We start from the raw sequence: 13,347 nt of genomic DNA on the forward strand, positions 1-13,347 counted from the left end.
TGCCAAGCCTTTACCATTCTTCTGCCTTATAACTAATGCACAATATTGACTTGAAGATAGAATGTAAATGTTGTTGTTTGGTTATTTTTTTTAAACCCTTAACTTCTGTGTATTGGCTCCTTGGTGGAAGAGTGGTAAGGGTGGGCAATGGGGGTCAAGTGACTTGCCCAGGGTCACACAACTGGGAAGTGTCTGAGGCCGGATTTGAACCTAGGACCTCCTGTCTCTAGGCGTGACTCTCAATCCACTGAGCTACCCAGCTGCCCCCTGCTTATTTGTTTTTTAATAAAATTAAATGTAGGAAGAAGAAGGTCAAGCACAGGATGGGGAAGATTCATTAAGGAGTAACTAATATAGTGGGGGGAAAAGATGTAACTCCATCCACCCCACACGAAGTTTTCCCCTCTCAGAGCCAAGTATATCATTGTGGCTACATGAGAAGGTTCTTCTATCCCTAGAGCCTTCTCTTTTCCAGGTTAAGATTCCATTTTCTTGAAAACTTTCCTTATGCAATGAGCCATTCAAAGCAATTCAACAGCATGGATGACAGTAAAAGCATTGTTAAAAGGAACCACTTGGAAAAATAGGAATGCTTAGATATTGTGGATAGAAGGACAATATTTATTGTTGTTTTTCAGTCATGTCCTACTCTTCTTGACCCCATTTGGGGTTTTCTTGGTAAAGAATTTGAAGTGGTTTGCCATCTTCTTCTCTAGCTCATTTTCCAGGCAAGGAAACTAAGGCAAACAGGGTTAAGTGAATTGCCCAGGAACAAACAGTCATTAGGTGTTTGAGATTGGATTTGGACTCAGGTCTTCCTGATCATAGGCATTGCACTCTATCCACTGTGCCATCTAGCTGATCCCAAGTCTTCAGACACAGACATGTCTGAATGGAATAAGGGACAAAAAAATAAGAGAATAAATCTCGGGCGACTGCAGTTTCTTGAGGTTCCTACATTCAATCTCTTAAGTCACTGCCAATTCCAGGATTCAAATGTCAGAGGCAGGACAATGCAGCTAAGGACATTTGCCATGGTAGTAACATGTAAAATACATGCGACTCATTCAAAGAATGTGTCAAAAATACATTTACACTTAGAGATTTTTAAAAGATCATCATACACGATTGCTTATTATTCCATTCTATTGTTCAAAAGGCAAGGAAGCACAATGGATAAGCCCAACTTTGTAATTAGGAAGGTGTTCAAGTCTCATTTCCAGCATACACTGAATGGGTGCCCCACTCTCAGTGCCTCCAAGCAATTGTATAAGACTATATGTTTCAGAAGAGTTGTAACAGCATCTTACATACCCAGGCCAGGCCCAGTGACATTATTATAGGCTCTTCTCTTCTGTCCTTCTTCCCAAAAATGTAGTGGATTTTTTCCCCTTTTGTCATGCTGCTGGAAAGCATTAACTTAAATAAAATATGTCCACAAAACCAAGATCCCCTTTGGTATACTATCAAATGTAAATTGTTCACTTGGTTTCAAGTTTTCAGCATCCTAAATTTTGGTTCTTGAAAACAAACCACTCCAATAGAACAACTCAAGGATCCTAGTGCAAGACTTTAAATTCCTAGCTAGAGAAGGCAGCTAAGTGACTTAATAGATAGAGAGACAGATATAGAGACAGGAGGTCCAAGGTCAAATCTGATCACAGATACTTCCTATCTATGTGACCCTGGGCAAGTCATTTTACCCCCATTGCCTAGCCATTTCTGCTCTTCTGTCTTGGAACTGAAACTTGGTATCCATTCTAAAACAGAAGGTAAGGGTTTTAAAAATTCCTAGCTAGAATGCTTGATGCTCTTTTGTTTCAAGTAAAGAGTTAGTCCACATAGCTCTGCTTAGATTTCTTGTTCTGACAGATAGGAATGATCATGTGTTTTTTAAATTACGTTGAAATCTTCAGATGAAAGACCCCCTAATTACAAATATCCTTAGTTAATGAAGTTTGCTTTCACTTTTTGCCAGGGACTAAATATTAAGATGGGATGGTCCATACCTGTACCAATATTTTTAGAAGCTCCTTTTGTAGTGGTATAGAATTAGAAACTGAGGACTTCACTTGGAGAATGGACAAACAACTTGTGGTATATGGTTGTAATGTAATACTACTGCACCATAGGGAATAACAAACAGGATGAGTTCAGAAAAACCTGGCAATACTTATATGAACTGACGCAAAGTGAAGTAAGCAGAACCAGAACAATATATATACAGTAACAGAAATATTCTACAATGATCAACTGTAAAGGACTAAACTATTATCAGCAAAGCAAGCCTCCAAGATCACAAGGGACTAATGATGAAAATGCTATCCACATTAGAAAAATATATGCTTGATCACGCAGTTCGATAGGGATGTGATTAAAGTTTTGATGTTAAAGAATCACTTTACTGCAAATACGAATAACATATGTTATAAAGGTCCTGGTGATATGAGGAGCTGAAGCTGAGTGTGTGTGTGGGTGATACCTAAGTGTAACATTTAAGTTGTGATAGTGAACACAAAAGGCCCACAAGATAGTTGTATTGAATCTGCTAAACTCAGCTTCAGAATAACAGTGTCCCAGAATAGCGAGCCAAATGAAGAATCTGTGAATGGAATTATACAGATACTTCTAACTGACTAATCTGGCCCACTAGGATAATGCTAGAGTTTGACTGTGGATTATATCTTGCTATGAATGCTACTATTCTCCTTTCCCTCAAATGTCCCAGGGTTACAATCACTAAGCCTCAAGATAAAGTTGACACCAATCTAGGTAAGTTCAAAGATTTCATGTGCTTCAGGCTTAGGAGGGGAGCAGGGTATATAACTGGGAAGGAGGGAAACAGGAAGTCCTTGATCTAAGCTAATGCTGACAAAGATGGTACTTGAATCAAAGGTAATCAGGATTATCAGTTGTTAATTAATAATTGCCAGTTGCCAGCCTGGCAGTGCCAGACTGGTTCACCCAAATTAGGTTATTTGCTGAAGGATGTTGTTTCTTCTTGGAGTATGAATCAGGTACAGGTTACTCAGTATAAAAGTATCACAGGATCTGGGACTGTGAGATTGGTCAGTGGAGTTTGCAGGTAATTCAAGTTGACCTAAGGCCTACCCTCACCACCACCACAAAACTCCCACTACCCCAAATATCTCAGATTGAGATCCTGTCTCAATTCAAATCCTCCCTTTTATACTTGAGCATCAACTGATTTGGCACAAGCCAGCCCCTGCCAGGCTCAGTCCATTCCATGTTCTAATCAGGTAACTGTCCATCATCTTACTTTCCATATTGCTTTGCAAAATATCATTACACATAGAAATATGTTTTGAACAATGATACATGTATAACCCAGTGGAACTGCTTGTCGGCTTTGGGAGGGGGGAGGAGAGAGCAGGGATGGGGAGATTACATCATGTAGCCATGGAAAAAAATGTTCTAAATAAAAATTAAAAAATAAAAAAATCATCTAAAAAAAGAAAAAGCTATCCATAGCCAAAGAAGGAACAATTAGAATCTGAGTGCAGATCAAATCATGCCTTCTTCCACTGTATATCTTTCGTGAGATTTCTATCACATGTGTGATATGTGTCTTCTATGGAAATAGGTATTACATGAAAGTAGGGGTATAACTATATCAGACTATTTATCATGGGGAAGTGTAAGGAGGAAGAAAATTTGAATTTAAAAACATCAAAAACCAAATGTCAAAAATAATTTCTATGTGTAACTGGAAAAATGAAAAATAAAAACCTTAAAAAATGGGATAGTCCATCTAAATGAGCTCACCTTGATAATTTATTGTGGGTGTTGCATTATTTGTTTTCATCAATTTCCTCTTCTGCTCATTCAAACTCCTACAGGCATCCTCAAGGGAAAACATGGCAGTGCCTTCTCAGTGACCCACCCAGGATGCAACTAGGATAAGCAGGACGGGATTTAATTACTTTCCCCATGGAGAAATCCATATCCCTTTCCTTACACTTTTCCCATATGACACTTACATAACCATATTTAGCTTCCCTCCTACTATCTCCCTGTAAAAATTCAAAAGGCAGTTTAGACTCCCATATGGTTGCCACTGAAGCTAACAGATGCCTAGCAAATTAAGGCAAAAATTATGACATGTAAAATGCTGATGTATCATCATTCTAACACATCTTGCAATTTATTGTGAATCACAAGATTCATATCTCTATCGGATGTACCCAAGATTCCCTAATTCTCCCTGTTTTCTGAATTTAAGCACCACAAAACAAAATAGAAAGATAAACACTGCCCTCTAGACAAGTCAACAAGCTTTGATTAAGCAAACACCTACTATGTGTCCAGCATTGTGCTAGCTACACTCTGGCCAAAACATGAAGGGCAAAAGATAGTTCCTGCCCTCAAGGAGCTCTCAGCATAAAAGGGGGAGACAACACCCAAATGATTATGTCTGAACAAGATATAGGCAGGATAATAAAATGGAGACAATCTCAAAGAAAGGACACTAGCTTTAAGACAAATGGGGAAAGGCTTTTTGCAAAATGCGAGATTTTAGTAAAAGATTTAAAGGAAGTGAAGAGGCAGAGATGAAGGTGGAGAGTCCCAGACATGAGGGACAGAAAGGGAAAATACATGGTCAAGAGGATGTGTATGAGGAACAGCAAGGAGGCCAATGGCACTGGATTGAAGAGTACATGAAAGGGGACAGCTGGATGGCTCAGTGGATAGAGAGCCAGGCCTGAAGAAAGGAGGTCCTAGGTTCAAATCTGGCCTCAGACACTCCCCAACTATGTGACCCTGGGCAAGTCCCTTAACCTAAATTGCCTAGCCCTTACCACTCTTCTGCCTTGGAAACAATACTTAGTATTGATTCTTAGACAGACACTCCCCAACTGTGTGACCCTGGGCAAGTCCCTTAACCTAAATTGCCTAGCCCTTACCACTCTTCTGCCTTGGAAACAATACTTAGAATTGAGTCTTAGATAGAAGGTAAGGGTTTGTTGTTTTTTTTTTAAAAAGAGAATACATGAAAGAACTATGATATAAGGATGATGGTAGAAGGAGGATGGACGATGAAGGGTTTAAAAAACCCGTCAGGATTTTATATTGATCCTGAAGATCATGGGGTGTCACTGGGGTTTATTGATTAGGAAGGGCTGCCAAGATCAGATCTACAATTTGATAGCTGAATAGAAGATGGACTACAGTGGCAAAATCTTTGAGATAGAGAAAGCAACCAAAAATGACATGCATGATATGATAAGGGACTGCACCAGTGTGATGGCAGTGACAGAGGACAGAGAGGGGCTATCAGAAGGATGTTTGGAAGGTAAAAATGACAGGACTTAGCAGAAGATTAGATATGGGGGCTTCGGGGTGGAGAGGGGTGTGAGAAAGGAAGGAGGATATGATGATACCACCAAGATATACAACTCTACAAGCACAGCAAATAAGCTTGAGGAATAAATTTAGGTGAAAGTATCCAACCATTAGAGGCAAGATTCAAATTCAGAGGAACTGGGTTCTAGTTCTGGTTCTGCCACAACCTGGCTCTTTGGACTCGGCAAATATCATTGAAACTCTTTGAACCTAATCCCTGTTGGGATTTTACAAAAGGTGGGAGGGGGAGAGACAAGGGAGAATCCGCTAAGTAGGTAGAGAGCTGGGCCTGGAGTTAGGAAGACCTGAGTTCAGATATGACTTCATATACTTTACCAGTGGTGTGACCCTGGGCAAATCATTTAACCTCTGTTTGCCTCAATTCTCTCAACTGTAAAATGGGGTCAAAAATAGCATCAACTTTCAAGGGTTGTTGGATCAGAGAAGATAATATATAAAGCACTTAGTACAAATGCTTATTCTCTTCCTCATCCCTAGTAGTTCCCTTCCAACTCTTCACAGCCCATGAAACAAGCTGTTCTCTAAATCACGACAACCCTGCAGCCTCTGTACAGGCAAGCAAAAAAGAAAAATACAAGTCCATCTTCTGGGGAACATAAGACTTCTAAAATGGATTTTATGTATGTTGCAAAGAAAGACAATTAAAATCTACTAGGCAGAGGACAAGCCTGAATCCATTCCCCCAATTTGGAGCTGGCAGGAGAGGGAAGATGGATGCCCCCTCCCAAGTCCTAGGAGGGTGTGGGAGTGTCATCCCAGTGAAGCCACAGTATCTAACATGATGATAAACAGATATTTGTAGGAGAGTATCCACAGAAATGAGATGCTCTCTGACACAGGAACAGTAGCCTGCTGTTTTGATAGTGCTGCTCCAGCAAGAGGTCCCCTGGGCAAGCCCTCAAGTTGGGTAGCTCAGTGTAAAGAAAGACAAGCATAGAGACAGGAAGTCCTGGGTTCAAATCTGATCTTAGACACTTTCTAGCTATGTGACTCTGGACAAGTCACTTGATCCCAATTGCTTAGTCCTTACCATTCTTCTGTCTTAGAACTGACACTTAGCATTGATTCTGAGACAGAAGATAAGGGTTTTAAAAAAATATGGGGGACAGCTGGGTGGCTCAGTCCATTGAGAGTCAGGCCTAGAGATGGGAGGTCCTGGGTTCCAATTTGACCTCAGACACTTCCTAGTAGTGTGACCTTGGGCAAGCCACTTAAACCCAATTGCCTAGTCTTTATTGCTCTTCTGCCTTGGAACCAACACATGGTATTGATTCTAAGGCAGAAGATAAGGGCATATATACATTATAAAGAGATACAAAGTGGAGCCCATGCACATCTCAGGAGTAAGAATCTTCAAAAGAAATTCTCAACCACTTCCACAGCTCACCCCCAAAATGATGCTAACATGTGAGCTCCTTGAGGAGAGACAATGTTTTTGCCTTTCTTTGTATACCAGGGGTTAGACACCTTTTAAAAGATTAATAACTGCTTCTGGACTAATTCCTAAATAAATGTATGATTTGTGGAGAGGGCACTGGATTTGGATTCAGAAGCCCTTGGTCCAACTCCCAAGTGGCACTAGTGATCAGAGTAAACTTGGGAAGTCTTCATACCTCCCCTCAGCTTGGTTTCCTCATTTGTAAAATGAAGGGGCTGCCCCAAATTGTTTCAAAGGACTCTTCTAACTCTAACCCTACAACTCTAATGACTTCTGGCTCAGTCCAGCTCATTCTGTGGATTCTGGACACCCAAGTATAACCAGTCCATAAAAATTCAGCACAGCTAGTGGGACTGACTTATGCTACATCTATCTTGTAACTTCCTATCTTTTTCAACTTTAGGGGCAGTAAAATGGTCATAAAAAACCAAACCCTAACCCCCTTTTCACCTTTAACATGGCTCAAAGCATACTAAGTTTTTGAGAGAGAAGAGACTTTAGACAAGTATTCATCTCTAATCATTTTAAAGTAAGGAACCCAAGACCCCAAAATGGCTTGTTGATGACTCAGCTGGAAATTCACTAACCTGTAACATGACATTTTTCTTCATCTGTCAGAAACCATATATCTCAAGTCTTATTATTTCAAATTCACTCTAGTATTAACAGCCCAAGAGTAAATGCTTGTGTTTCCTCAGTCTATTGTATTCATTATTCTTTCTTATCCACAGAAGGAAGAGTTATTGGCTTAGAATCAATGAGAAACATATACCATATAGAAATGGGTATATCGCTGGTGATCACATCGGCATTGGGCTTCCCTGAACTTGAATAAAGGATTCCCTGCACTTCAAAAGTTCTTGTGTCATGGACACCTTTACAGTCTGATGGAGATTATGGGCCCCTTCCCAGAATGATGTTCTCAAATAACTAAAGTAAAAGGTTAGTGAAAATAAAGTTGTAATTTTTTCCCCATCCAAATTCATAGATCTCATTGCTGGTTAATGCATTTTTTGTAACTAAAAAAAAAAAAAACAAACAAAAACACTTTTAGAAAGTTGCCTAGATTGGTGCCAGGATTAAGTGACTTGACCAAGATTGCAGAGCAGTATAAATCAAGTGAAGCTTGAAGCTAGGTCCATTTAAACAAAGGCTCAACTTTTCAAAATTCAAGGGACAAGTTGCTGACCCATTTTTTTTTCTTTTTGGGGGAGGTACTAAGGTAGGTGCATCAGGAGTAAACAGATAATAGGGGAGGCACACTTCAAAAGATATATCTGCTCATCCTCCTCTCCTCCTACTAACACACCTAACACTACACCTACAAAGATTCTTTGGGTCTACCAATTATCTAACTCTATTAAAATGCAAATACCCTCAGGTACAGTTAAGACCAAGAATCATTCACACCTAAGATCTTCTCTAGCTCCAAAGTCATGAATACCTGAATCTAGGAATTACTTTAATCAGATAAACCAGAGATTTACAGCTACCAGAAGAGAGCCTGTAACTGAGAAACTAGAATTTTAAGAAAAGCAGATTGGGGAATGGGGAACTTTGGAGCCAGGACCCCAGCTGGAGAGGAGGGGAGGAAAATGGTGCTTTCAGTGAGTCAGAGGCCAGCATATGGGTTGGGAAAGAAGAAAAGGATACAAAAGGCAAAAGAATAGAAAAAATAGAAAAGGCAACCCAAAGCAATTTACACCCATATTATACAAAAATTTTGCCTGAAGTCCAGATGGGTAATTTAATTTCACAGTCTAAGGTTGAGGGCTCCCATTTTCCTAAAGAATCCTGTAGGGATGCGTTCCTTCATTCAAAGTCCAAAAATAAGGGCGGGCTCTATTCTTGATTACTCACTCTAGAGCACACAGGGAATCTAAATCTTTTTAATGGTGTCCCCCAAACCATACCACTGAGCTCCACTCACCACATACTTTTTGATGAGGTTTCCTAGTGGTTTTAGATTAGGCCAGCTAACAAAACTACTCAAATTCTGCCTGGAAAACAGACTCCAAGCCCAATATTTTATATTTTTTATATATAAAAATATCCTTTTTATCCTTTTCTGTAAGACCAACATAAAGGCCTAATAGACCCTTCTTGTTTCCTTGTAGCTGACCTAGCCTGTGTTCAAACAAGACAAGACTATCAAGTCAGCCTAGGGACTTCATATGTCCTTAAGACACTAAAGGTCAAGTCCCCACCAATTAAAACTATGTCCAAAAAGTCATTACTGACCACTTCAGAAGAATTCAGAGAGAAAACTGAAGGAAATGAAAGGCAGAGGGAAACATGTTTCCTCCCATGGAGAATTAAGCCTAGTGGAAGTTGGAAGCTTGGCTGCAGTCACGTAAAATAGAAGACTGTTTGACAGGAACACCAGTTATGTGCAATCAATCACCCACAAAGCAGTACTGGACTGTTTATTATATTTATTCACCCATCCTCCTAATCGTATTCATCAGTCCTGAGGGCAGATGGCAAGATGGTATGGAAAGAGTTCTCCAATCCTGTTTCATTCTGCAAAACATGTGTTCTCAATGCGACACATGTATAAAAAAGAAAACAGTTAAAAAAAAGAAAGTACCCTTTTAAGAAAATGCAGCAAAAGAAACAGCAAAAAAGAATTCTTCTGAAAACAATTCTCAGAGTTTGATATTTGCTCCTGTGAATGTGTAAAATTTAAAAAGATACCGAATGAATGCCTCACATTTGGACTCTGGGCTTCCTACTGACCTTTTGATTTGATTATTCTACATCATCTTCCCTTCCTTGTTGGGGGACTTTTAAACTTGCTGAAAGCAGTAACTTGCTGAAAACCCCAACGATCACCATTTTTACTTTTCATAGTGGAAGAATGGGTAGTGTGAAAAAGGTAGGGGGGTGGGGGCCAGTGTTAGAAATCAAGGTCTTTGAAACACCTGTGTCTCTCCAACTCTTTGTCTAATTGCTGAAAAGCAATTGTGAGCTCAAAAGAAAATCTTAACAAAACAAAAATCATTCCCATTATTTAAGGGAGGTCTAAACACAAAGGGCTAGTTTCTGAGTGGCATTGGAGCATTTGCTTTATTTCTCTATCTAGCACACATTCTAGTTTGCATTTCTTCTTCCACCTCCTCCCCCCCCCCCAAAAAAAAACACTCTAAAGTCATCCCTTTAGAGAAAAACGAGAGGCTAGTAATTGTTTGAGGGACTAGACTGAAATATATGTTGACGGCTACTAGTTATTGTTCTGACAATGACAGATACAAAAATAAATCTTCCCCATCATCCACACCCACAGACGGGCCATTATGCAAAATGCTTTTGGGAACGAGACTTGGAAAGAATGTGCTAGAAGTGTTATTTATGTGCATATTGAATACTGTACACCATATACCATTCAAGCTGCATCATCCAAACACAAAAGCTTGTGATGGAGAAGGCAGATAGTCTCGGTGCCTGGAACACTGAGCAGTAAGAGCGGTGGCAACCTCATGCCCAATCAAATCCTTCTCACAAAGGTGGACTTCGGGGAGGGTGTTTTGCATGGTTAATCTGCCCGAATATTACACACGCCATGCACAACATCAATATCCTATGGGAACAAATCTATTCCACGTCGCTGCTCATTGTCCCACACTGCCAAACCCTTGATCTCATTTTTATCCCAACAATAGTTCACTCTTCTCTTCCAGAGACAATCTGAGGCCTGGGAGCTGCTTTTCAATCTCAGTTTTTCTTAGTTGTCTCCCCCCCACCCCACCCCACCCCCAAAAACAGCTACAAAGAATTAAAATTTTTACCAGGGGCAATTAGAAAACAAAAAGGACTTAAGGCAATTTCTCTCGCTTCTGGGAAGAGCGGGCAAAAGCCCGGTGGTTGACCGAAAAGTAAAAAATCACTTGGGGCAACCTGGGAGGAAACCATAGCGCATAAACCACTGACACCACGCCACCGGGGGTTATAACAACATCGAACCAACTTACCCAGAAAATCACATTGAAGCCGAAGATAAAATATTTAATGCAACAACTGACTTCAGGACCCTTGTAGTGCTTCCCGGACATCCTCTGGGATCATGAAGGCACTTTCCTGGGCAGCCAGAGGTTGGAGCCCCCGAAGCACCCCGATACGACCGTAAGGAAGCGCAGCCCCAGCTCCAGGAGGGGGGTCGGATGCAGCCCCCGTCGCGGCGACCACCTCCGGCTCAGCAGCAGCAGCAGCAGTTGCAGCTGCCGCAGGAGGAGGAGGAGGAGGAAGAGGAGAAAAAAGAGGACTAGGCAGAGGCAGAGGCAGAGGCAGAGGCAGAGGCAGAGGCAGAGGCAGAGGCAGAGGCAGAGGCAGAGGCAGAGGCGGCGGCAGCAGCAGCAGCAGCAGCAGCAGCAGCAGCAGCAAGAGAACCTTGAAGGCTGAGCTGGGCACCGAGGAGCGGACTCGAAGCGCCGCGCGGCGCTACGCGGCGCTGGGTTGACTGCCTCCTTCTCTCCTAGCCGGCCTCTCTCCTGCACAGAGGCCCCGGCTGCCGAGAAGAGCCTCCGCAGTGGTGGCGGCAGTGAGCACAGATAGAGCGGGCTCGGAACGCAGGCTCCCCGGCGAGGTAGAGCCGGAGTCCTAGCCCCTGCCCCTGCCCCTGCCTCCGGCTCTGCAGCTGCAGCTACTGCAGCCGCCGAGGCTGCCTCTCAGCCGCGGAGTGCACAGAGTCCCACAGAAGTCCGGACCGCGGGCCAGCTGCTGCCTGCCGGAGGCGAAGAGATGCTGCGTGGGGACCAGGTTCTCTTGCGTTTGCTCTTCCTCTGTGGTAAGCAGCCAAGAGGACTCGGGGAGAGCCGCGCGCGCCCGATCACCCCAACGCTCACGCATCCACCACACACAGGGAAAGGAGAACACCCGAGCCCCTTTGACACAATAACGTGTCCTCTTCCTCCTCCTCCTCCTCCTCCTCCTCTCAGCTTTGCGGCCTCCCACCACCGCCTTTCTCCCCGCCCCCTTGGAGGAGGGGGGTGGGGCTAGGGCGGGGCGGAACGGACCCTATCTCCCCACAGTTGGGGCTGCTGAGACAGCCCAGAGGGGGCGGGGGAGTTCGAGGAGGCCTTAGGCCTGCCTGATGGAGATTAGCAGCATCAGTGAGCCCGCCCAGCCACGGCCACACAGAGAAGGAGGAGGAGGAGGAGGACTCAGTGGGCATCAAGACTCCCCTAAGGGTCACCTTTCCTAATGCTATGGTTATTGTGCATGCATGCACACGACACAGCCCACTCCCTGCACAGAGCCTTGGCCAGAGTCATGCAGAAAAAGATGCAAACTAAGGTAGCAGCCCAGGCCGTTCAGCTAGTTACTGCCTGTGGAACCTCGAGTAAGTTGCTTAACCTCCCCAGGCTCAGTTTCCTCATTTTAAAAGGAGACGGTTGAACTGTGTGGCCTCTGTGGTCCCTTCTGTTTAATATCCAGGAGTCTTCAGTGTGGGTGGACTTTGCTTGGAAAGCGAAAGATGGGGCAGGGGAGAGACCGAGACAAAGACAGTTTGCTTCCCTGAGAAGGGAGCAGGCCCCTAGGGAAGAGAGAGCTGCCCAGTTAGGAAATCAAGTAATTTCCCCCCCCTAAAGACTCATTCTACCACTGTGGGGAGAGGGTGGAAATATCAAGGTCCCAGAAAATTACCTGTGAAGGAGAGGCTAGCACAGTGAGGGGGAAGGGGGCTGAGGGTAGTAGGGATAGAGAGGAAGTGGAGATTGTCTGGATTTGGCACATTTGCAACATTAGGAACAAAAGATTCTGTAGAGGGCACCAGATGTCTTACTGATTCCTGGTCGTTTTAAAGGAAGTTTCCTGTAGCTTGAACTTTGGGGACACATCCCTGAGAATGGGCTCAATTACAGTCTTTAAAGGAATCTGACTTGTCATCTGAAACAGAGCCATTATGTTGTTTATTCTCTCAAAGAAAAAGAGACGGGGGACTGGAAATTGGTTAAGATGAAAATTGGGGTGCCTCCTCCATAACTTACTTTGCTTCCTTCCTCCACCTTTCAAAGTGCTGGTGCAGGAGGTATCAGAGTAGGAAACAAGGGAGGGGGGAAAAAACAGCCTATCCCTCAACCTCACTGAAACTTCAAGGATTGATGAATAGGACACTACTAGGAATGAGAAAGACCTGGGTTCAAGTCCTGCCTCAGTCATTTAATGACTGTGTAACCACAGATAAACAAGTCTCACACTCTGATCTAGTCCTTTCGCCTGTAAATGAGGGAATTGGATTATGGGCTTTGACTTGTCTTCCAGCTCTTAATCAAAAATTTTATGTCATCTACTCTCATTCTTCAATCCTTCCAATGGAAAAGGAGGAGGAACTGAGAATGCCTTTCAGTTGCTGAAAAGTTGAAGGGAAAAATGAAGGGTTCAATGATAGGATTGGGGCATCATCTTATCATATCCATCCAGCCTTCTCTCCCAGTTTGAGTCCTATTATGTTCATGGTATCAGATTGTATCCCTATACCTTTGAGGACAAAGATGTTGGATGAGCTAGTTCTCTAAAGAAAAGCC

The 13,347-nt window shown here is 42.9% G+C and overlaps 1 protein-coding gene across 1 annotated transcript in view; it reads right to left on the reverse strand.

The window, feature by feature from the left end:
* The window catches only part of TSPAN5 (tetraspanin 5), a 221,452-nt gene extending 210,577 nt beyond the window's left edge, over window positions 1-10,875 (reverse strand). The window contains exon 1 of the mRNA XM_044680959.1: window positions 10,795-10,875. Coding sequence (XP_044536894.1) covers window positions 10,795-10,875 — 81 coding nt within the window. The remainder of the gene's footprint in view (window positions 1-10,794) is intronic.
* Between the last annotated feature and the right edge of the window lie 2,472 nt (window positions 10,876-13,347).

Source organism: Gracilinanus agilis, chromosome 6 (assembly GCF_016433145.1).
Source record: "Gracilinanus agilis isolate LMUSP501 chromosome 6, AgileGrace, whole genome shotgun sequence".
Taxonomy (NCBI): Eukaryota; Metazoa; Chordata; class Mammalia; order Didelphimorphia; family Didelphidae; genus Gracilinanus; species Gracilinanus agilis.